This window comes from Solanum lycopersicum, chromosome 1, assembly GCF_036512215.1.
Source record: "Solanum lycopersicum chromosome 1, SLM_r2.1".
Taxonomy (NCBI): domain Eukaryota; kingdom Viridiplantae; phylum Streptophyta; class Magnoliopsida; order Solanales; family Solanaceae; genus Solanum; species Solanum lycopersicum.
Window position 1 is genome coordinate 31,156,788 of NC_090800.1, and position 27,240 is coordinate 31,184,027.

Consider the following 27,240-nt stretch of genomic DNA (forward strand, 5'->3'; position numbering starts at 1 on the left):
TTCGATTCCGAGTAGGAGCACATCTCGTGGAGCAAATTGAGTCTGGCTTGAAGTTCTTGGAGTTGTGGTGAGCTGTTTGGCTGTTCCGTAGCCCACACCTCCCTCTATCTTTTACGTATTCTGTTATTTAGTGTTCAGATAGGATATCCCTTAAGTTAGATTTGTCATTTTAGTTTCAAACTTGCATCGTATTCTAGAAGCTCTTGTACTTAAGACACCAATTCTTGGGGTGATATATTTTAGCTTTTGCATTTCGTACTTATAAGGGACTCAATGTTCGAGATTCTTGCTAAGTGTTAGACTTTTTACTCATTTGTTGGTTTAGTTGGGTTAATATGTTGTGTTGGCTTACCTATTGGTTGGGAACATAGGTGCCATGACGACTTGAAAAATTTGGGTCATGACAAATTTGGTATCAGAGCGCTAGGTTCATCGGTCTCAAGAGTACAAGAGCAATGTCTAGTAGAGTCTTGCGGATCTGTATGAAGACGTTTATACCTATCTTCGAGAGGCTATAGGACATTTAGGAAATATTCTGTTCTTTTATTCATTATCGTGCATACTTGACCTTGTAGAAATTCTAATCTTGATATCTCATTCTCTCTCAGATGGCAAGGAATCGTACATCGGTAAGTGGTGGTCAGGATCCTATTCATGCGCCTGCTTCTGGGAACACTGTCTGAGGTAGAGGTAGGAGACGAGCTCGAGATCGGGGTAGGGGCCGTGTTGCAGCACCTGTGGATGTTCAAGTACCAGTAGCTACCCAGGGTCGTGATAGGACCGTACCTCTTGATGCAGAGGTTATTCATGGGGATGTGCAAGATCGTGTCGAGGGGGATGGGCCAGCTCAGGCTGCACCCAGTACTATTGTCCCCCCAGTGCTTCAAGATACCTTGGCTCGTATGTTAGGAATCCTAGAGGGGATGGCCCAGGCAGGAGCTTTGCCTGTCACTTCTGATGGCTCACAGACCCGTGTTGGAGGTCAAACTCCAAATCCGATAGTTGCTCCAGATTCTCAGACTCCCAGGACTCAGCCAGCTGCTGTTGTGGCTCCTCGTTTGGATAGTATGGAGTTTCCAGATATGACATCACATTTGGTGAACAGGCCTTCTATGACTATTGATGAGCAAAAGATGTTTGGTAGGTTCAGACTAATGAATCCTCCTACTTATACTGGTGACTTAGCTGAGGATGCATATGAGTTTATAGTTAGTTGTCATGAGAGGTTGCATAATCCTGGATTAGTGGAGTCTCATGGAGTTGACTACACAGCGTTTCAGATGACTGGCTCTACTAAGCAGTGGTGGAGGGATTATATTAGTAGTAGGCCAGCTGGATCCCATCCACTATCCTGGACTCAGTTTACTCAGGTATTTCTATCCAAATTTATTCCACGCAGTGAGAGGGAGCGCAAGAGGGCCGATTTTGAGGGTTTGCAGCAAAATGGTATGTCAGTTGCAGAGTATGAGGGTAAATTTCATGCCTTGGCTAGGCATGCTTCGATGATACTTTCCACAGAGGCTGAGAGAGTGAAGAGGTTTGTTAAGGGGCTGATTATTCTAATTCGTCTAGGAGTTTCTCAGGTTGCTGCTTCTGGTGTTTCATTCTAGAAAGTGGTAGATGTTGCTAAGGAGTTGGAGATGATTCGACGTGAGGGATTTGAGCAGCGAGAGGGCAAGAGGACTCGTTATTCAGGTGATTATGGTGGTGCTCCTCCAAGGAGTCGGGGTTACTTGGGCAGAAGTTATCACCCTCAGTCCAGCAGACCCATTCAGGCTGCTATACCAGCGTCTGAGGCTGGTTACACTGGGCATAACTCTTCGAGCTTGGTACATACTTCGCAGGGTTCATCTTCTAGACCTGTAGTTCGTGGAGGGCATTCTGGTCATTCAGGTTCCTCTCATCAGCCTGCTTTTCGTAGGGGTTGCTTTGAGTGTGGTGATATGGGACACTTTGTGAGAGACTGCCCTAGGACCAGATGTGGTGGCTTACATCAGGGTTCTCAGGATTCGACTTCCAGGGCTGCACAACCTCCAGCTAGGGGTGGTGCACAGAATGGTAGAGGTGGTTCTCATTCAGGTAGAGGTGGTTCTCCTTCTGGTCGAGGTGGTGGTCGTGGAGGTTCACAATCTGATGGAGGTCGTTCTCACTGTTATGCTTTTCCAGGTAGGCCAAAGGCTGAAGCCTAAGATGTTGTTATCACATGTATTATTCCGGTTTGTCATCGACCAGCTACTGTATTATTTGATCCAGGCTCTACTTATTCTTATGTGTCCACATATTTTGCTCCTAGTCTGGATATATTGTGTGAGTCTCTTGATTTGCCAATACGTGTTTCTACTCCTGTCGGGGATTCTGTAGTTGTAGATCGGGTGTATCGTTTATGTACTGTTACTTTGATGGGGTGTGACACTCATGCAGATTTAAAGGTCTTAGATATGATAGATTTTGATGTGATTCTTGGTATGGATTGGTTATCTTCTTACCACGCAATTTTAAATTGTCATGCCAAGACCATCACTTTAGCTATGCCTGGAATTCCTATAGTAGAATGGAGAGGTACTCTTAGTCATCCTTCTAAGGGTGTGATATCATTCCTTAAGGCTCGTCAGTTGGTACAGAGAGGATGTTTGGCGTACTTGGCCCACATTCGAGATACTAGTATTGAGACTCCTATGATTGAGTCTATTCCAGTAGTGAGTGAATTTTCAGAAGTATTTCCGACCGATTTGTCAGGTCTTCCACCTGAACGTGATATTGATTTTTGTATTGATGTGGAGCCAGGCACTCGGCCTATCTCCATTCCTCCTTATCGTATGGCACTGGCTGAATTGAAAGAGTTGAAAAAGCAGTTGCAGGATTTTTTGAGCAAAGGTTTTATTAGACCAAGTGTATCTCCTTGGGGTGCTCCAATGTTATTTGTGAAGAAGAAAGATGGATCTACGCGTATATGTATTGACTATCGGCAGTTGAACAAGGTAACCATCAGAAATAAGTATCCGATACCTCGTATTGATGATTTATTTGATCAGTTACAGGGTGCTTCAGTTTTCTCCAAAATTGACTTGAGATCTGGCTATCATCAGCTGAAGGTTAGGGCGGAGGATATCCCTAAGACGGCTTTTCAAACACGTAATGGTCATTACGAGTTTTTGGTGATGTCTTTCGGATTGACTAATGCCCCAGCAGCTTTTATGGACTAGATGAATGGCGTGTTCAGACCGTATTTAGATTCCTTTGTTATTGTCTTCATAGATGATATATTGATATACTCACGCACTAAGGAGGAACATGAGCATCATTTGAGGATTGTTCTTGGGATTCTAAAGGAGAAGAAGCTGTATGCAAAGTTTTTAAAGTGTGAGTTTTGGCTTAGTTCGGTAGCAATCTTGGGACATATAGTGTCCAAGGAGGGTATCATGGTGGATCCTAAGAAGATTGAGGCGGTTAGAGATTGGGTCAGACCTACTTCAGTTACTGAGATTCGGAGTTTCTTAGGCCTTGCAGGTTATTATTGACGGTTTGTTGAGGGTTTCTCATCCATTGCATCTCCATTAACTAGATTGACACAGAAAGAGGTGACTTTTCAGTGGTCTGACGAATGTGAGGTTAGTTTCCAAAAGCTCAAGACTTTATTGACTACTGCTTCGATTTTGACCCTACCCGTGGAGGGAGAGGGTTTTGTTGTATATTGTGATGCTTCTCGGATTGGTTTTGGTTGTGTGTTGATGCAGAAGGGAAGGGTGATAGCATATGCTTCGAGGCAGTTAAAGGTTCATGAGAAGAACTACCCAATTCATGATTTAGAGTTGGCGTCTGTTGTGTTTGCATTAAAGATTTGGAGGCATTATCTTTATAGTGTGCATTGTGAGGTAATCACGGATCATCGTAGTCTCCAGTATATATTCAATCAGAGGGATCTCAATTTGAGGCAGAGGAGATGGTTGGAATTGCTCAAAGACTGCGATATGACTATTCTTTATCATCCAGGCAAGGCAAATATTGTAGCAGATGCCTTGAGTCGGAAGGCGATAAGTATGGGTAGTCTAGCCATGTTACAGGTTGGCGAGCGTCCTTTAGCTAGGGATGTCCAATCCTTGGCCAATAGCTTTGTGAGACTTGATATTTCAGAATCTGGTAAGGTGTTGGCTTATATGGAGGCTAGGTCATCCTTGTTGGAGCAGATTCGGGCTCAACAGTTTGATGATGGTGATTTATGTAAGATTAGGGACAAGGTGTTAAAAGGAGAAGCCAAGGCTGCAATTCTTGATAGTGAGGGAGTTTTGAGGATTAAAGGTCGTATATGTGTTCCTCGTACAGGTGATTTGACTAGATTGATCATGGAGGAGGCTCATAGTTCGAGGTACTCCATTCATCCGGGGGATACTAAGATTTATCGTGACTTGAAGCAACACTATTGGTTGTGTCGTATGAAGAGGGACATAGTAGATTTTGTATCTCGATGTTTGAATTGTCAGCAAGTGAAGTATGAACACCAAAAGCTTGGAGGTATGACTCAGAGGATGCCCATACCTGAGTGGAAGTGGGAGCGCATTGCTATGGACTTTATGGTAGGGTTCCCACCTACCTTGGGTAAGTTTAATGCTATATGGTGGATCGACTGACTAAGTCTGCACACTTTGTACCAGTTCAGACTACCTATAACTCAGAAAGGTTAGCCAAGATTTATATTCGGGAGATAGTTCGGTTGCATGGGGTTCCTATATCTATTATTTCAGATTGTGGCACCCAATTTACATCTCATTTCTGGCGATCTATGCAGAAAGAGTTGGGCACTCGGGTGGATCTTAGTACAACCTTTCACCCTCAGACTGATGGTCAGTCTGAGCGGACTATTCAGGTTCTTGAGGACATGTTGCGGGCGTGTGTGATTGACTTTGGTGGTCAGTGGGATCAATTCTTGCCATTAGCGGAGTTTGCTTACAATAATAGTTATCATTCTAGCATTAAGATGGCACCATTTGAGGCTTTGTATGGTAGGAGATGTCGATCTCCAATTGGTTGGTTTGACGCATTTGAGGTTAGACCTTGGGGTACAGATTTGTTGAGGGAGTCCTTAGACAAGGTCAAGTTGATCCAAGATAGACTTCTCATGGCTCAGAGCAGGCAAAAGAGTTACACAGATAGGAAGGTTCGTGATTTGGAGTTTATGGTTGGAGAGAGGGTTTTACTTAAGGTTTCACCCATGAAGGGTGTGATGAGATTTGGAAAGAAGGGCAAGTTGAGTCCAAGGTAAATTGGTCCTTTCGAGGTTGTGGAGCGTATTGGTGAGGTGGCATATCAGTTGGCTTTGCCACCTGGGTTGTCAGGTGTCCATCCTGTATTTCATATTTCAATGCTTAAGAAGTATCATCAGGGTGGTGATCATGTGATTCAATGGGATTTAATGTTACTTGATCAGAATTTGACTTTTGAGGAAGAGCCGATCACCATTTATGATAGGCAAATTCGGAAACTAAGGTCCAAAGAGATTTCTTCAGTAAAGGTTCACTGGAAGCATCGTCCAGTGGAGGAGGCTATATGGGAGACAGAGTCAGACATGAGGAGTAAATATCCTCATCTTTTTTAGCGTTCAGGTTAGCCCTTTTCTTTTCCCGTTCGAGGACAAACTTTTGTTTAAGTGGTAGGTGATGTAACGACCCGCTAGATCATTTTGAGAACTAGGACTAGTTTGACTCCTTTTAAAAATTTAAAGGGGTATTTTAAAACTATTAGATAACTATGAGTACCCAATTGATGAAACTTTTATTAAATAAATAATTAGAAAATAGGTTAGTGGGTTTTCACGGTTAATAAACTCTTGTTTAGAAAATAAAAAGGGGGTGGAGGCAGAAACTTACCATAAGTGACGAACGAGAGGAGAAACAATAACCTCTGCTAACGAAAACAAGGAACTTCTCATCCCTTTTCAATTCTACCAAGGTATGTTGTTAGAGTAATTTGGTTTGTTGTTATTGTTATATTATTACATGGATAGTTAATATCAAAGTGGGGAGAACAATTGGTATCAATTATAAATAAAAGAAAAAAAAAGGGCAGATTCTTTCAAAAAATTTTCTCGATGTTTAGTATCAACCCATGATGTATTTAATTTCATTAATGACCAGCTTTCTGATGGTGTACACTGATTTAAGGGTGGATTTTTATCTTATTTTATCATTTTATTTCTTGTTATTATTATTCTAATTGATGGGAAAAAAAATTTAAAAAAAAAGGGGTTTGGAATTGAAATTTTGGATGGCAGCACGTAGGGAGTTTGGAGTTATTATATAGGCAGGAGACAAAAGTGGCTGTCAATCATGAAGCCAATCATTGGCAACCCTGCCAATCATTGACAATCATTGGAAATCATGTGTCAATGATTGACCTTTGTATAAAATTCTTTAACATTGGCATGTTAAAAAATAAATGACCTGCAGATGGTCATGTTGCAGCGCTTTTGTTTGTCTGCAGTCGTTATTACGTGACCTGCTTAAGCTAATTATCAAATTTAGATTTAAGTTTGATATATTGAGATAGGTAATTAATTATTAGGTGTTATTTTATATGATCTAACTTTGAATTTTAGTCCATTTGAAGAGGTTAGAGTTAAGTTCTTGGCTTGAAATTTAGCAAGTATGAAAAATTTGGCATACCACTATATATCAAGATTTGGAGTTTGGTTGGAAAAATGAGTGAGTTTTAGCGTTTATGATAGACACATAATAATTTGAATGTCTACAAAAAATTGCTTACTTACGAATATTGCAAAATTGGTAGATTGAGAATGTTCTGAAACCTTGCAAAAAGGAAAGGAAAAATCTTAAAAGATTCGTGGCACAAGTTCGGCATCTAAGGTATATTAAGACTTTTTAGACTTGTTGAAGGACGTTTTCCTAATTAAAGATTAAAAAATGAAAATAGACAAAGGGGTAAGGGGGAAAGATGGTGGTCTCGTATCAATGGTGTGACGGGCATTGGTACGAGTACCGGTGTTATAAAAAGGAAAAGTACTATTATAGAATGTGGACTGAAATTTGAGAATGCCAAAGCATATGGGCATTAGCTGATATATTATTGACTTAAATTCCTTGTGTGATTGTGTTTTATTTATTTCACCCGTATAGTTGTGATTATTAAGGTGATTATGTATTATGTTCATATTGATTGATTGAGATGCATCATCATCCCCTATATTGAAATAATATTGTGCACGTGCATAGACATGAGATTGAGTATAAGTTGGGCACGTGGAGATCGTCCGTGCTGGGGATGGTGAGATGTTAAGATTGTAATTTGGGCACGAGGAGACTGTCCGTGCGAAAATTGTTTGATATTATGATAGTGCGTTGAGATTGTCCGCACAGACACGTAGAGATCGTCCGTGTCGGTATATGGACCTCGCGAGTCCCCCATGGGTCATGATCTCTCGATGTATTTCCGAGGAGTATCATGTATATACGGTTGAGTGTGTACAAGGTGTTTTGAGAAAATTCATTACATGGTGTTATATTGCATTGCATTTCATCACATCATTTATTTGATGATTATGTGTTTTGTTTGGCGTTTGGAAAATACTTGATGTTGATTACCTTTATTGATGAAACTTAAATAGTGAGTGTAATATATATATATACATATATACTTATATAATTTAAGAATTTATTTTGTTGTATAAACTCCCGTCACTACTTCTTTGTTGTCGGTCAATGAGACATACTGGGTACACGTGGTTTCGTACTCATACTATGCTTGTTGCACTCTTTGTGGTGCAGATTCGATTTCGAGTAGGAGCACATCTCGTGGAGCAAATTGAGTCCGGCTTGAAGTTCTTGGAGTTGTGGTGAGCTGCTTGGCTGTTCCGTGGCCCACACCTCCCTCTATCTTTTATGTATGCTGTTATTCAGTGTTCAGACAGGATATCCCTTAAGTTAGATTTGTCATTTTAGTTTCAGACTTGCATCGTATTCTAGAAGCTCTTGTACTTAAGACACCAATTCTTGGGGTGATATATTTTAGCTTCAGCATTTCGTACTTATAAGGGACTCAATGTTGGAGATTCTTGCTAAGTGTTAGTTTTTTTACTCATTTGTTGGTTTAGTTGGGTTAATATGTTGGGTTGGCTTACCTATTGGTTGGGAACATAGGTGCCATCACGACTTGCAAAATTTGGGTCGTGACACACATGAATGCAATATTGCATGCCAATAGGGTTCCACTGCAATATAGACTAAAAAGATAATGGTAAAAGATACTTTTAAACTAACAAAAATAGCTCATTTTTATTCTTAAACTATATATTTCAGCTATAAACTATCCTTTCCGTTAAACTTTTGATCAAAAGTGTCCTTAATTCTTATTAATGTATTTTGTTAAATGTCACATGATTACAACATTGAAAGCCAATAGGGTTCCACTGCAACATAGACTTAATCCCTAAATCTTAATTACTCTTTTTTCCCCTCATTTCATTATTTTCCAGAAATGATTTCACCCCTTCTCCTTCATTTCGCGGCTAGGGTTTCACAATTTTCTTCATCGTTAAGTTTCAAAGTGGATATTCATGGTTGTAGGTTAGTAAATTTTTTTTCTTATTTTATTATGGTTACGATTTCAAAGCATGATAATAGCCAAAAAAAATTAAAAAAATTATTTTCCAAAACTCTCCTTTAACTTCAAATTATAATTTTTTGTTTGAAAAATATATTTAAAGTGTATTTTAAAAAAAATATTTTCAACTATAATTTTTTATTATTTTACCCCACCCTCCAGCCTTATACCCCCACCCCACACCCACACACAAAAAAAATAAAAAATAAATTATAGTATGTTATTAAAAAATATTTGCAATTTCGAATTTCTATTTGTTCACTGCACCCTACCCCCTTACCCTTGAAACCCCCTCCAGCAAAAGAATTTTTAGTTTTATTTTAAAAAAATATTTTTGACTACAGTTTTTTTATTTTTTAAAGTTTATTTTAAAAAATGTTTCTAATTTCTAATTTTTAGTTTTCACCTCACCCCTACCCTCGACTCCACCAGCCCCCCTATCAGACCCCCCACCCCACCCCAAATATAAATAAATTATAGTTTGTTTTAAAAAAATATTTCCAATAAAAAAAATTTCATTTTCACCCACCCCACCAATCAAACCCACCCCATCCCCCTCCAAAAAAATCTAAGTTTGTTTATAAAAAATATTTTCAATTTCAAAATCTTTTTTTAGCCATTTCATCCGTATAAATAAAAGATATTTTCTCAAAACATTTTTCATTCATAAATTAAACACAAAAAAATTATTTTCAAAAATATTTTCTACTCATCAACCAAACATTAGAAAATAAATCAAAAATCTACTCATTTTTCAGATAAACATTTATCATGAAAAACTCTTAATTCATATCAAATACACCCTTAAAGTAAATTGTGAATTTGCCTAATCGTGCATCTCTAACTACGCATGCAACATAAAAGTTGAAAATGCAGAATAATTACTAGCATCACTAAACTGCTTACACAACAATTCTATGTTATACACTCGATCACATTTATGCTAATTGTAGGTCTATACAAATTAGCATAAATAATATAAATACTATCGTAAGTACAATTAAATATTGGAAGCTACTTGCAAGCAAGATTCATGGATACAATCGTATAATTCAACGCAAATTTCGATTAGTTATAGTAATTGTGAAGATGATAAAAGTTTATTTTCGAGGGAATTTTAAATCCAATAAACTAGCAAAAATCGTAAACTTTGAACTTTTATTCCAGTTGACAAATCAGCTAAATATGTAGAAGATCTTGGTTGTAACTTTAATCGATGTGTACCTGTGTCTTTCGGTGGCGGACCCAGGATTTCCCATCAGGAGGTTTGAAAAATAAAAATATAAACGTGTAAATAATTCTTTCGAAGTGGACCCTTTGAATTTTTTTGGGTTTAAAATCACATTTTTGGCACGTTTGTAAAATAAAAAATGCTTGAAAAACATAACTATTTTTTTTAAAACAAAAATAAACTGAAACTATAAAAAAAATATAAAAATGTTGATTTGAACCTGGCATGGAGCTTAACATTCAGGATCTTACCATTAAGCCATCTATTTTTATTTATAATTGAGGGGATTCAAAATAGATACATCTATAAAAATATAGAAAATTTATCTCATATATATCGTGTATTTTTTTACCGAAAATGTTCGAACGAACACTCTGGACCCAACGTGGATCCATCCCTGGTGTCTCTATATGTAGTGGTGATAAATGTAATTTTCTTATTATAATTCTCACTTTGATTTATTTTGCTTGACCTATATTGACCTTCAGTAACTATTAAGAATTTTGTTTATAAGAAGTGCATGTATGAACTAATCTTTATGATATTTCGAAACTATATAAAAAATTATTTCTTTTTAGGTACTCAATCTTATTTTGTTGTATTTTTGAACTTCTGCGTGTAAATTTTTTCCGCACTACTTCTGCGTGTATGCTTGAATTATTTTTTATTTATTTAATATATGTGAGAATTCAATTATATTATTCTGGAATTCGATCTTTTTGTGGTTAAATTACAAAATATTAAGATATAATTTAAAGAAAAATGCTGGAACTCAAATAAGATCAGTTTGAAGTAAGTGAAAAAGATAAAAGAAATGAGTCTTTGAACTCTTTAAATTTGAGATATTTTTATCAAAATAATACTTCCGCATAAAAATTTCAATATTTTATAAATTCGATATTTTGATTTATATATTTATTATAGTTGAGTAGAAAAATATTAAATAGAAAATATTACTAATACAATGGATAAACGAATTTGAGTATATTAAATTGTGAGAAGTTGACGCTATTAATTTGTTTGACAACATTAAACATTTGAGAATATCAGTTGTTGATATATGTAAAAACAACGATATCATTTATGTGTTTCTATATTATTATGAGTATATTTTTTCAGTCAGTATAAAAGGTATATGAAAAATAAAGAGAAGAAAGCAACAAAGTAGTAAAATTATTTAATTTTGCATTCAATTTAGAATTATTTTCTTATATAAAGTTACATAACTAAATTCCCCCAAATTCAATATATTCATATCTTACATCCGAATAGATTGACCCACCCACAAATAAAAAATGGTCTTCGCCAATATTTTTTGACAAATGTAGTATTTGAAATGATTGTTTTAATGTGTAATGTTCGTGTTTATGTGAATAGAACAGTCAGCACTAGTCACGAGATAATGGTTCTATGTGTAAAAAAATAAAATATATAAACAAGTATAGAGAGATTAATTTAGGGAAAGGATAAGATTAGCATATAAATTATGATTAATTAGTTTAAATTTTGACAAATTTATGATCTGTTTATTTTATTTAATAATTAAATTTATTTTTTAATATTTTTAATTTGACTTATTTTAAAGTTGAATATTATGCCAATTAAGTTGGTCCATGACAAATCTTATCTAATTTTTATTTGTTGTTGTTGATATTAATATATTATAAATGATTATAACATAAAAAATATTTTATTAGATACTCAAATAAAGAACTAAAAACATAGCAAGAGGTTGGGGGATTTCGCTATGACACAGATTCAAGTCTATTCCAATCCAAAGTCACTTAACTTCTTTATTTATTAACTCAATTTTATTTTAATGTGTTCAAATTCAATTAATCCATCTATTTGATTAGAGTAGTTTAAGATCGAATTAAAATCAATAATTTAAACTGAAAAAATTATTAGTTTATCGATAATGGGTTATTGATTTAGTAGTTTTGATAAAGGTTTTAATATTTTTGTTATTGGATTGTTACTTCTGAACATATTGAGTTTTTTTGTTAACGAATAATTGATAACCCCATGGTAAATTTAAAAATGATATTTATACCATTTCGTATATCATTAAAGTCGTTGACTTAGAGTTTAGTTTGGTACTTTTATTTTGGATTAGTTCAAACTCTATGCCATTCTAAACTGTGAGGTCTTTGCTTTTGGTCAAAATAGTTCATTTGATTTGTCACCTTGTTTCTAATCGATTTTAATGATTTATTTTGTATTAAATCTTAATGGTTAAACTGATAAATCGGCAATTGATAAGTCAATATTTTAATGGTTCTACAACGATTTAGCATGTCTACAAACCAACAATAAGTCGAACCGATAGATTTCAAAACTAAACTAAACCAATCAATACACCATCTTACATTCGATACTCCTAATTGTCATAATTAACGAAAATAGCAATAAATAATTTTAGTTATCAATAAATAATAAAAATTTATCGATTATATCATTTATGAATGAATTATCAAAAAAATTGCTAGCTACAAACTAATGAAGTATTGCAAGGAATTAATATCCTAACTAATTTAAATTTTTTTTCTCCTAATAAAGGGAAAGTTATGATTAGTATTTAGTGTCATTTTGACATCCTGGCCAACAGATAAAATAAAATGATGATCTTTTCTTTTATATGAAATGGATATGGCATGATAAAAAAAAAATTATTCAAGAAAAAAAATACTTAAATATTAATTCTTGTATGGTTAACTTGACTAAATGAGTAAAAGATGCATAAAAACTCATTAGAAAATCTATTAATGAAATTTCATTAACATTAATAAATGCGTAAAAAAATGTATATAGTCGGAGCCAGCTATTAATGAAATTTCATTGACATTGATAATCACCTGAATATATTAAAATCTCATTATCGTTAGTAATGCGATCTATTACATATTATAAGACTACAATCCAGACACACTTAATTCATATAACTTAAAAATTAAGATTTGTATTTTTCTAAAAAAATAAAATCTTAAGTTATTATAAATACAATCATTATAATAATTATTATTTTAATCAGGAAAAAAAACTTAGGTATTTGCATAGATAAGAATAATAACTTGATTAAGTTTGTAATTTAGTAAAGTAATTATTTTTAATTTATAATTTTTATTAGTGGTAAATATGAACGGAGACCCGATTGAGTGAGAACAAAATTTTTAACAAAAGTATTTTAGCTAATATTTTTTGTTTTGAAGCCAGTAACGACATTTAGGATTATGATTGTATTTTGTTTTTTAGTCATTACAAATGATTCATCCTTTTTTTATCTTGAATCATTTTTTATCTCTATTTTTTGTTTTTTTATATGTTTTTTTTGTCACCCTTCTCTATATTCTTTCCATATTCAAAATTTATCATATTCAATCTCTTATTTCTCATTTTTACACTTTGCGCCCTATAAGAAAAAAGTTCTATAAATAGGCGTAACCTAGCTACAGTATTACATAACCTGAAAAGAAAAAAAATGAATGAAGACGGCGAGAATAATCATGATCATTTGTGTGATGATATCTGGTCATACCTAGACTGGAATGACCATCAAGTTGAGAGTGGAGAGACCGAGGGTAACAAGTTGCTAGATCCAACTGGGTCTGATACTTGCGAGCCATTTACGGTTATTAATGAGGTGGTTGAAGTGAGTGTTAATGTTGCCAAAAAGAGAAGTTCAGCCAACCGGAAAAAAAATGGTAAGGAAATTGCTGAACCAAATTCTGGTGTTTATGGAGCCGAAGTTAGAAAAACATCAAAACATGAGGTACGCAAATGGACAGAGAGAGAAAGGAGAAAGAAGATGCGAACCCAGTTCGAGAATCTTCATGCTTTGGTTCCCAACCTCCCTGCTAAGGTAAAATGTTTTTTACATGACATATCTTATATTTTATTATCCGATATCTTATCAATTATCAACAAGGATATAATTCAATAAATTTTGTGATAATCTGAAACATTTTTTTTTGTCATTTTTATTTTATTGTCTTCTGCAAAATTAATAATCATAATCAACTAATTAAAAATTATTCGAAAATGAACAATTTTTTTTAGATCAAATAGGAACTTTTAAAATAATTAAAAGTTACTTGTTTGTTTGATTCTTTTTGGCAATTACATATGATAACACTTTAATTTTCATATGTTATTGTTCCATATTTTTAAATTTCTAAATGGAGTAAATAAATCTTTGGAGAATCATTTTAGGAAGCTTACTAAAGGAGATGATTCTCTTTATAGAAAGCTTGCTAAAGGAGACATGATGAAAATGTAACTTGGGCCCTTCAAATTTTGGGGCATATATATATATATATATATATATATATTAGATATTAGTATGATATTCCTTTGACTTATTTATCCTTATTTAGTGAAAAAATTGATTTCGCAATATGATATTTTTTGTATATGCAGGCTGATATGTCTAAAATAGTTTATGAAGCTGTGAACCGTATACGAAAGCTGAAGAATACTTTTAAAAAACTTGAAAGTCAAAAGCTAAAAAGTCTAGAAGAATATAACATAAGGTTGACGGGTTCACAAAAAGTTGATAATAGCTGGGAGAAGTATGTGGGTGATCAAGGATCAACCTGCAATTCTATAGCTATTATACCGACTAATCATGGTGCTAGTCCCCTTATTCCAACAAGTTTTATGACATGGAGTTCACCAAATGTGATACTAAATGTATCTGGTGAAGATGCACATATTAGTGTGTGTTGTCCTAAGAAGCCAAGGCTATTTACCACCATTTGTTATGTTTTGGAGAAACATAAGATTGACATTGTGTCTTCTCAAATTTCATCTGATCAATTCAGAAGCATGTTCATGATACAAGCTCACGTAAGACCTTTCATTTTTATCAAAATAATATATTGGTCATTTTGAACACTTTGAACTTGGGTTTTTAGTTAGCACACTCTTCGATTTATTTTACGTGTTTTTGTTTGATTGATCAGTAAATTGAAGAATGACACACGTTGAGAAATTCTTTTGAATTGGGTGTTTGAGAAACATATAGTTGTTTTTATTTTATAAGTTTCAAATCTAATTGACCATTTATCTTCACACGAAATGGAAGTAAAAAATAAAGTATATATCTATCCTTTTTTTAAAAAAAAAAATGCCTCCTCCCACCTGTCTCATCCTGAGGTTGATCTCTATTTGTTACCACATAATAGTTTAGTCATAGATTATATTTAGATATTATTTAAATTGTTTTACCTGAATAGTCTTTCTACTATTATAAAATTCTTGTACATATATACTGACAATATTACTATTGTTGTTATTATTGATTGTTTTAAAAACATGTTTGATGTATATTTAGGCTAAAGATGGAAGTGGGGTTGCTCAATTCTCTGAAGCATTCACCGTGGAAGACATGTACAAGCAAGCTGCAAATGAGATAATGTTGATGACAACCCCCAAATGATCAATATCATATTTACTTTTGAAGTTCATTCAGTGGAGGATGAACGGCTGTCGCCGTATAGGCATGTTTACTTTTCAAGTTCATCTGGTAGAAGATGAATTGTTGTGATTGTAAATCTTGTTTTATTTACTTTTATAGTTCATTCGATAGAGGATGAACGATTATGACCGTAAAGGTTGTTTTCTTTTTCTTTTTCTTTTTCTTTTTCATTTTATCCAGTGGTCTGTCTCAATATCGGAGGAATGAAAACTATGAAATTCGGTCCCATTAAATTTATTCCGATAATTTTTGTAAATAGGAAGAATCTTGATTTGGCATATGTTTTTATGTATTTGTTTTATGATTGTGTTTGGTATTGATGAATATTTTGAAAAAGTAATTCATTTTCTGTTTTAAGAATATTGTCTCTATGAAAGTATATTCCTTACAAATGAGAAAAAATGTTTCTCAGTCGGAAACATGAAAAAGAAATGGCGTAAATTACATTAATGATTGTAAAGTCATTTAATTATAAGCAATAGCTTTACACCCCCACCCCCACCCCCCATAATTTTAATACTCTATTTTTTTGTTATTAATAATACATTAATCCTATATTAATATTCCTTTACAATGAATATTTAGGTGAGAAAGTACATAATATTTAATGTAAAAAAAAAGAGAATTATTTAACCAATGTAGTATGGTTAATTTACATTCTAATATTATTATTTTTTCTGTAATAAAACTTATGTTTATATTCTTCATTTCTTACATCCTTGTTAAACTTAAAATTTACTCTTGTACTAATTAGTTGTTCATCCATTCTCTAAATTCAAGAAATAAACGAAATTAAATAAATTTAAATTATATTTCTTGACATTCTTCCGAAGTTCTAATACATTACAACAATTAAATTAAGATTATAAAATTTTACTATGTTATCAATCTATCAATTTCAAAAATACAAGTTCTATTTTCCTAACTCTTAACTATCCTTTTTAAAAAAAAATGAAAATTTACAATATTTTTTAATAATTTTATCTCATAGGAGTATTTTTGTTTTACTTTTTAAAGTTTAAATATGTTGTGATATAAACATGAATCATATTTATAATTATGATTTTTCTTAAAATTTAAAGCTTATTATTATAAAGTTTAATTTAATTTTGGACCTATAACATTTTTCACTCGTGCCTGATTCTCACTTATTTTAACTCCTACCAAACCAATAGGTTAAAAATATAATGTTACTAAAATAATTTGTACTCAAATATTTATCGTCCCTACTTTCATTTCACCTTCTACAACAATTAGCACTTGCAGAGAGTTTCATATATCAACTTTTATTTAGGTCAATTTTTTTATATCTTATTTTAAAATTTTATCTATATATAAATAATTTTCAGACAAATTTAGAAAATGATTTCCTCAGCAGAGCATGAAAATAAGTGTTATAGACAATAAGTTAAATTTTAAGCTAACTATGGTCTTCCCACCCACCCCACCCCCACACCCCACATCCCACCCCCACGGTGTCGATTCAATGGTAAAATCATTTAATTGGAGGAAATTTCATAAATTATAATTGAAATATAATGATCTTTCTTAGCTATAGTTTCTCTAATCATATAGTATATCTATAGTTTCAATTGTTATGACTTACTTTATTTATATATTTTGTTGAAATTATTTTTTTAATATAAATTGTACTCTTAACTTAATCAATGAGGCAGCAATTTCGATTATTACAACAGGAAAAAATATCACAAATCATGATTATTTATGTGATTAGAATTTCGTACCAAACATGACTTCTGCTAAACTAAGAACGATGTCAAAAAATTACTTGATAAATATACAAATCAATCGTATATAAATATCATTAATAGATGCAGTTACATCATGTATATATATGAATAAATGTATATAAATTCTGAAATTATACAAATAAGTTGGGACAGTATATTTTTTGATAATATATAAATACAAAAAAAGTAATTGTAGGTAATTATTAAAATATACAAACAACCTGTAAGAAAAAAGTTCTATAAATAGGTGTAACCTGAACTACAGTATTACATAACCTGAAAGAAAAACAAAGAATGAAGGCGGCGAGAATAATCATAATCATTTGTGTGATAATATTTGGTCATACCTAGACTGAAATGACCATCAAGTTGAGAGTGGAGAGACCGGGGGTGTCACACGACCCAAAAATCGGTGTGATGACACTCGTCTTATCACACCAAGACAAGTCAGCCTAAAACCCAATATCTAACAAAGTGCAGAAGTAAATGACAATCCAACAACAATTTCTATTTGAAACCAAGTCATATTAATTCAATTCTCAAAACCAGGTTGTCACGTGTACAAGCCTCTAATGTAAATATTAGAATTGAAATAAGATAGAAGTCTAAGATGAAGTTGTCTTTCAAGTAAAAACAAAGTCATAAATTGGAGTAGGAAAGTTCACTGAGATGACAAGCAGCTACCTCACAACCCTCCACAAGATGCCTCAGAAACGAAAAGAATGACAGGTATCACGAAGGTACGGGCTCATAACCTACAAAAATTTGTAGAAGCAAGGGTGAGTACCAAACCACGCGGTACCCAACAAGCAAACCTCTAAACACAAGTTAAGTAAATAAAATACGGGTACTCCTTACTCTCTATCTAAACCTCCACGCTACAGCCTAACAGTTTACCAAACAAACAACTCAATAACCACACTCTAGCAGTTTACACATTCTCAATAACAACTCAATATTCAACAGTCACAAGCTTCACAGAGAAACAATCACAAGATCATCAAAACACGTGTTCAAGTTCATCAATAATAAAATGTGCAATGTCATGAGATGCAATGTCAAATATAGTGATGCATGTCTTTCTTAACGATACACACCCGCTGTCACTCAGTCCGGGACCCATGGGGACATATCTGTCCATGCATCTGTCGCGGCGTACGACACGACCCTCGATAATAGTAACCGTCGTGGCGCGCGATACGTCCCTCGAAATATAATATCCATCGCGGTGAGCGATACGACCCTCGAAATGGTACCTCCTCTTATCACATAACTCTTATCACAACCATGTTTCAAGTGCAGTTTGGCTTACATACTAAAATAAAAATGAGGAGATAGCCATTTTGATAACAAAGCACAATTTGCAACAAGTAATACAACACCAACAAGTAAGCAACAAGTCTCCAATCATTCTCAATATCATACAAGGAAATACACGAATTTTGTACGCTTAACAAGAGTTTAGAAATCCACTTGCCTTAGCCAATCAAATAATTACTCTTAGACTTGAGTCTTCCCTTTCCGTTGAGCTTCTGAACCAATGGAATCTATTCAAGTATATATTCACAATAAGGTTTCAGAACTAACAACACTCACACTTTTATGTGTTTAACCTTGAACTAAAAATACACCCCAAATTTATAATCAAGTTTATAATTCTTGATGTCAATTAAAATTTCCACTATCATAGTTTTCAAGTTTCAAAATTAGGATTGCATCCCAAATTTTTCGAACGTCGTAATTTAAATGGTACTCAACAAATCTTATTCATCTAATATTTAAATTACATACCAATATATCAAAACTTGAACCATAATATAATAACTAATATTCTGAAATTTAAGCCTAATGATACCATTAACGTATTCTGCACTATATTTTTTCCCCTTTCAACCCACTAAATGATTAGCTCATTATGAACCAATCATTGACCCACTAATGATTGGATCATCATGAACCAATCATTGATCCAAATGATTCAAATGATTCCATAATTTCTAACTATTCACGTGATTTTCTGTTCTGCATTTTTTTTACTTATATGCAATTTTCATTTATTATTATACACACATATATATAATTTATTATATAATATTGCTATATGCACACATCTATGTGCAGAAATCAAGAAAATTAAAGGAAAAGAAAACTTACCTTAAGCAGTTCGCAAGCCGCAAGTGCAGAGAAACCCTTCGCCCTTTTTTTTCCTTATTTTTTTTTGAATTATTTATGTACTAAAAGTGGTGAAACTTTACCCATTTTATTTATTAAATAGTCTAAAAGGTATAAGGTCTTAAAAATTTTATTACTTTAGCCCATTCACTATTAATTTAATCAATTATCTACAATTATTCATCCATTAATTAGCTCAAGTTAAGCAAATATTCAAAATTTCCAAAAATGACCTTCCGGGTCATTACATTATCCACCACAAAAAAACATGTTCGTCCTCGAACATAAAGTAAAAGAAAGTACCTGATGCTTCAAAAAGTTGTGGATATCTAGCACGCATGTCAGACTCTGTCTCCCAAGATGCCTCCCCCGCAGAGCGGTACTTCCATTGCACTTTCACTGAAGCAATCTCCTTGGTCCTATGCTTTCGAGCATGTCTATCCAAAATAGCTATAGGCTCCTCCTCAAATGTCAAGTCTAGACCCAACTGCACGGAGTCAAGTGAAAGCACATGAGATTCATCTGGAATATACTTCCGAAGCATAGAGACATGAAAAATAGGATGAACTGCCGACAAACTAGGTGGCAAGGCCAACTTACAGGCCACCTATCCTACTCGGCTCAAAATCTCAAAAGGTCCAATGAACCTAGGGCTAAGCTTGCCCTTCTTTCCAAACCTCATCACACCCTTCATGGGTGATACTCGGAGCCAAACATGATAACCTTCCATAAACACTAAGGCTCTAATTCTCCGGTCTGCATAACTCTTCTGTCGACTCTGAGTTGTCAATAATCTATACTGAATGATACGAACTTGATCCATAGAATCTCTAAGCAAGTATGTATCCAAAGAGTCCATCTTCGCCGAATCAAACCAACCAATCGGAGACCTACACCGTCTTCCATACAACACCTCAAATGGGGCCATCTGGATACTAGAGTGATAACTGTTATTATAGGCAAACTCCGCTAAGGATAAATGTTGATCCCTTCTAGCACCAAAATCGATCACACACGCTCGAAGCATATCTTTCAATACCTGAATGGTTCGCTCAGATTGACCATCTGTCTGAGGGTGAAATGTCGTACTCATATCTAACTGAGTACCCAGACCATGTTGTAATGCCTTCCAAAAATGAGAAGTAAATAGTGAACCCCGATCTGATATGATAGAAATCGAAACTCCATGTAGTCGCACAATCTGACTGATATATAGCTCGGCTAACTTTTCTGCTGTATACTTCACCTGAACCGGAATGAAGTGGGCAAACTTAGTCAGCCTATCAACAATAACCCAAATGGAGTCATAACCACTCGATGTGGTAGGTAAACCCACAACAAAGTCCATCGTAATCCGCTCCCACTTCCAAGTAGGAATAGGCAACCTCTGAGATACACCCCGGGCGCTGGTTCTCACATTTGACCTGCTGGTAAGTCAAACACCTCGAAACAAAGTCTATAATATCTCTCTTCATCCCATACCACCAGTAATGCTGACTCAGATCATGATACATCTTCGCTGCTCCCGGATGGATGGAATACTGAGAACAATGGGCCTTCTCAAGGATCAATCTAATCAAATCACCTGTCTTGGGCACACAAATCCTGCCTCCAATCCTCAAGACACCATCAGAGTCAAGGACAGCCTCCTTAGATTCCCCTCTCAATACTTTGTCTTGAATGAGACATAACTTTTCATCATTAAATTGGTGTGCACAGATCTGTCTGACTAAAGAAGATCGAGCCTCAATAAAAGCAATCATCCCATCACTCTCCTCTGAGATCTGCAATCGGACAAGACTGTTAGCTAACAATTGAACATCTCTAGCCAATGGTCTCTCCTCAATACTAAGAGATGCAAGACTCCCCATGCTATGAGTCCTCCTAATCAAAGCATCGGCCACAACATTGGCCTTCCCCGAATGATACAGAATGGTCACATCATTGTCCTTCAGCAACTCAAGCCATCTACGCTGCCTCAACTTCAAATCTCTCTGACTAAAGATATACTGGAGACTCTGATGATCAGTGAAGATCTCACAATGCACTCCATACAAATAATGATGTCATAACTCGTGTACAAACACCACAGCCGCCCACTCCAGATCATGAGTAGGGTAGTTCTTCTCATGGGACTTCAATTGCCTAGAAGCATAAGCAATCACTTTCCCCTTCTGCATCAACACACCACCAAATCCAACTCCTGAAGTCTACATCCTCCTCAGGTAGACAATACACTGTAAAGTCTACATCCTCCTCAGGTAGAGTCAACACAGGAGCTGAAGTCTACAAAGTCTTGAGTTTTTGAAAGCTCTACTCACACTCATCAGACCACTGAAAACACACATCATGTCGAGTCAATCTAGTTAATGGAGCTGCAATAGTAGAGAAACTCTGAACAAATCGTCGATATAGCTCTGCCAATCCCATAAAACTCCGAATCTCAGTAGGTGAAGTAGGTCGCGTCCAGCCTCTAACTGCCTCAATTTTGGCCAAATCTACTCTAATACCCTCCTTGGACACCACGTGTCCCAAGAATGTCACAGAAGTAAGCCAAAACTCAAACTTTGAGAACTTGGCATAAAATTTCTCTTCTCTCAACCTCTGAAGTACAATCCTCAGGTGTCGGACATGGTCCTCTTTAGTCTTGGAGTAAAACAAGGATTCATCGATAAAAACAATCACAAAAGAATCAAGGTATGGTCGAAACACCCCATTCATCAACTCCATGAATGTTGCTGGGGCATTAGTCAATCCGAATGTCATCACTAGAAACTCATAATGCCCATACCAAGTTTGAAAAGCTATCTTAGGGATATCTGATGCCCTAATCTTCAACTGATAATACCCAGACCTCAAATCAATTTTAGAGAACAATGATGCTCCTTGTAACTGATCAAATAAGTCATCAATACGCGGAAGAGGATACTTATTCTTCATTGTTACCTTGTTCAACTGTCTGTAATCAATACACATTCTCATAGTCCCATCCTTCTTCTTCACAAACAATACAGGGGCACCCCAAGGTGACACACTAGGGCGAATAAAACCCTTACTCAATAAATCCTGCTACTGATCCTTCAATTCTTTCAACTCTAATGGAGCCATAGGTATAGAGGTATAGAAATAGGTTTAGTGCCCGGCTCCAAATCAATAGCAAAATCGATATCCCTATCGGGAGGAACACCTGGAAGGTCAGAAGGAAATACATCGGGAAACTCCTGAACCATGGGAACAGAGTCCATGGGAGGTAGTTCAACACTAGTATCCCGAATAAACGCTAAGTAAGATAAACACCCCCTCTCCACCAATCTCTGAGCACGGATAAAAGATATAACCTTGCTAGGATAAGAACCACTAACACTCTTCCACTCAACCCTCGAAACACCAGGCATTGCTAAAGTCACAGTCTTAGCATTACAATCAAGGACAGCGTGATAAAGACAAAGCCAATCCATACCCAAGATAACATCAAAGTCTACCATCCCCAGAATGATTAAGTCTACCTAAGTGTCATACCCAGCCAAAGAAACAAAACAGGATCAATACACTCGATCCACCACTAAGGGCTTACCCACGAGTGTATAAAAACGAATAGGTACAGTCATGCTATCACATATCATATCAAATTTAGCAGCAAAATACGTAGACACATAAGAAAAAAGTAGAACCTGGATCAAACAACACAGAGGCAGGTTGATGGCATACTGGGATGATACCTGTAATAACAGCATCAGAGGTCTCCGCCTCAGGTCTCCCAGGGAAAGCATAGCAGTGGGCTCCTCGTCCACCTCCAGCTTGGGTGGTACCTCTACCCCCACCCTGCTGAGCTGCAACACCACTACTAGAAACTCTATCACCTCTACCTGACTGAAATCTGCCACGACCTCTACCCTATGGAGCTGGTGGTCTAGTCTGGAATGAAGAATTAGGTCGAGGCCTACCACGACCCCTTTGAGAAGTACACTGTCGCATTAGATGATCGGGATCCCAACAAGTAAAACAAAATCTCTGACCTGGGAACTGCTGTGTGGACTTTGAAAACCCATTATAATTGCCTCGCCCTGCAGGTCGCTGCTGTGAACCGTACGACCCCTGACCCTGGCAATAAGAACCCCTAGATGTCTGGCCACCCTCAAATATCGGCATAGATGCATGAATAGGTCCCCGCTGCTGAAAAGAACCACTCACTCTCTGTGATCCCCTACCTTCAGATGAGGCACCATGAAACTGGCCTGATATACGGGCTCTTTTAGGGTCCCCAAACTCCTCTCTCTCCATCAATTCCGCCTCTTTGGCGGCGCTCACAATGGATTGGAAAGAAGCCCCCTCCAAAAATCGGTGTGATGGCACTCGTCTTATCCCACCAAGAAAAGTCAGCCTAAAACCCAATATCTAACAAAGTGCGGAAGTAAATGACAATCCAACAACAATTTCTATTATGAAACCAAGTCATATTAATTCAATTCCCAAAACCAGGTTGTCACGTGCACAAGCCTCTATTGTAAATATTAGAATTGAAATAAGATAAAAGTCTAAGATGAAGTTGTCTTTCAAGTAAAAACAAAGTCATAAACTGGAGTAGGAAAGTTCGCTGAGATGACAAGCAGCTACCTCACAACCCTCCACAAGATGCCTCAGAAACAAAAAGAATGACAAGTATCATGAAGGTTCGAGCTCGTAACCTACAAAAATTTGTAGAAGCAAGGGGTGAGTATCAAACCACGCGGTACCCAACAAGAAAACCTCTAAACACAAGTTAAGTAAATAAAATACGGGTACTCCTTACTCTCTATCTAAACCTCCACGCTACAGCCTAACAGTTTACCAAACACACAACTCAATAACCACACTCTATCAGTTTACACATTCTACATAAGAACTCAATATTCAACAGTCACAAGCTTCACAGAGAAACAATCTCAAGATCATCAAAACACATGTTCAAGTTCATCAATAATAAAATGTGCAATGCCACGAGATGCAATATCAAATATAGTGATGCATGTCTTTCTTAACGATACACACCCGCTATCACTCAGTCCGGGACCGATGGGGACATATCTGTCCATGCATATGTCGCGACACACGACACGACCCTCGATAATAGTAACCGTCGTGGCGCGCGATACGTCCCTCGAAAGATAATATCCATCGCGGTGCGCGATACGACCCTTGAAATGGTACCTCCTCTTATCACATAACTCTTATCACAACCATGTTTCAAGTGCAGTTTGACTTACATACTAAAATAAAAATGAGGAGATAACTATTTTGATAACAAAGCACAATTTGCAACAAGTAATATAACACCAACAAGTAAGCAACAAGTCTCCAATCATTCTCAACATCATACAAGGAAATACACGAATTTTGTACGCTTAACAAGAATTTAGAAATCCACTTGCCTTTGCCAATTGAATATTTACTCTAGGTCTTGAGTCTTCCCTTTCCGTTGAGCTTCTCAACCAATGGAATCTATTCAAGAATATATTCACAATAAGGTTTCAGAACTAACAACACTCACACTTTTATGTGTTTAACCTTGAACTAAAAATACACCCCAAATTTATAATCAAGTTTATAATTCTTGATGTCAATTAAAATTTCCACTATCATAATTTTCAAGTTTCAAAATTAGGATTGCATCCCAAATTTTTCGAACGTGATAATTTTAATGGTACTCACAAATCGTATTCATCTAATATTTAAATTACATACCAATATATCAAAACTTGCACCATAATATAATAGCTAATATTCTGAAATTTACGCCTAATGATGCCATTAACGTATTCTGCACTATATTTTTTCCCCTTTCAACCCATTAATGATTGGCTCATTATGAACCAATAATTGATCCACTAATGATTGGCTCATCATGAACCAATCATTGATCCAAATGATTCAAATGATTCCATAATTTTTAACTATTCACGTGATTTTTTGTTCTGCATTTTTTTTACTCATATGCAATCTTCATTTATTATTATACGCACATATATATAATTTATTATATAATATGGCTATATGCACACATCTATGATTAAAGGAAAAGAAAACTTACCTTAAGAAGTTCGTAAGCCGCAAGTGCAGAGAAACCCTTCTTCCTTTTTTTTTTCTTTTCCTTATTTTTTTTGAATTATTTATGTACTAAAAGTGGTGAAACTTTATCCATTTTTTTTTATTATTAAATAGTCTAAAAGGTATAAGGTCTTAAAATTTTTATCACTTTAGCCCATTAATTATTAATTTAATCAATTATGTACAATTATTCATCCATTAATTAACTCAAGTTAAGTAAATATTCAAAATTTCCAAAAATGACCTTCCGTGTCATTACAGAGGGTAACAAGTTTCTAGATCCGACTGGGTCTGATACTTGTCAGCCATTAACAGTTATTAATGAGGTGGTTGAAGTGAGTGTTAATGTCGCCAAAAAGAGAAGTTCAGCCAACCGAAAAAAAATGGTAAGGAAATTGTTGAACCAAATTCTGGTGTTGATGAAGCCGAAGTTAGAAGAGCATCAAAACATGAGGTACACAAATGGACAGAGAGAGAAAGGAGAAAGAAGATGTGGATTCTATTCAAGACTCTTCATGCTTTGGTTCCCAACCTCCCTTCTAAGGTAAAAAGTTCTTTTTACATGACATATCTTATATTTTATTATTCGATATCTTATCAATTATCAACAAGGATATAATTCAATAAATTTTGTGATAATCTGAAACATTTTTTTGTCATTTTTCTTTTATTGTCTTCTGCAAAATTAATAATCATAATCAACTAATTAAAAATTATTTTAAAATGAAGAGCATTTTTTTAGATCAAATAGAAACTTGTAAAATAATTTAAAAGTTACTTGTTTGTTTGATTCTTTATGGCAATTACATAAGATAACCGTTTAATTTTCATATGTTATTGTTTCGTATTTTTAACTTTCTAAATTGAGTAGATAAATCTTTGGAGAATCATTTTAGGAAGCTTACTAAAGCAGACACGATTCTCTTTTTAGAAAGCTTACTAAAGGAGACATGATGAAAATGTAACTTGGGCCCTTCAAATTTTGGGGCCTAATAGACCCTTGACACAACTGAAATAAATTTATTTAGTGATATAAACATTTTCCTTATTACTGATTTCTACATATCTACTTGTTGATTTCAAAAATAAATAATAAAAGATGTTTTACTTGCCCAAAAAAAAAAAGAAGAGAATAAAACAATATAGAACTCCAATTTTTTCGCATATATAGTTACAAAAAAAGCTCCATAAATTTATTGTTTTTCTCTTGTAGCATAAGAATATGAAGTTTTCAACAATTATACGAATTCCATTCTAAATTTGTCAAAAAAAAGTATTTTCTTAATCCGTATAATTATAAGATTTTTGTGACTCAGATGCGTAATAAACATAATTCAAAATTAATAATTCAAAATTATAATTATAATTATATATATATATATATATATATATATATATATTACATATGATATTCCCTTGACTTATTTCCCCTTAATTAGTGAAAAAACTGATTTCACAATATGATATTTTTTTGTATATGCAGGCTGATAAGTCTAAAATAGTTTATGGAACTGTGAACCGTATCCGAAAGCTGGAGAATACTTTCAAAAAACTTGAAAGTCAAAAGCTAAAAAGGCTAGAAGAATATAACATAAGGTTGACGGGTTCACAAAAAGTTGGTAATAGCTGGGAGAATTATGTGGGTGATCAAGGATCAACCTGCAATTCTACAGCTATTACACCGACTAATCATGGTGCCAGTCCCCTTATTCCAACTGGTTTTATGACATGGAGTTCACCAAATGTGATACTAAATGTATATGGTGAAGATGCACATATTAATGTGTTGTCCTAAGAAGCCAAAGCTATTTACCACCATTTGTTATGTTTTGGAGAAACATAAGATTGACATTGTGTCTGCTCAAATTTCATCTGATCAATTCAGAATCATGTTCATGATCCAAGCTCACGTAAGA

General features: G+C 34.8%; 2 protein-coding genes across 2 annotated transcripts; both read left to right on the forward strand.

The window, feature by feature from the left end:
• On the forward strand, nt 1–8,061 carry LOC138340823 (uncharacterized). The gene is made up of 3 exons (XM_069293027.1): nt 1–67; nt 609–2,205; nt 7,776–8,061. Exon 2 carries the CDS (start codon nt 903–905, stop codon nt 1,608–1,610), a length of 708 nt encoding a protein of 235 aa, XP_069149128.1. The 5' UTR covers nt 1–67; nt 609–902; the 3' UTR covers nt 1,611–2,205; nt 7,776–8,061.
• Nucleotides 8,062–13,319: 5,258 nt separating this feature from the next.
• Nucleotides 13,320–15,278, forward strand: LOC109119562 (transcription factor bHLH95-like). Its single transcript, XM_019212224.1, has 3 exons — nt 13,320–13,700; nt 14,258–14,686; nt 15,174–15,278. Exons 1-3 carry the CDS (start codon nt 13,320–13,322, stop codon nt 15,276–15,278), a joined length of 915 nt encoding a protein of 304 aa, XP_019067769.1.
• Nucleotides 15,279–27,240: the final 11,962 nt, after the last annotated feature.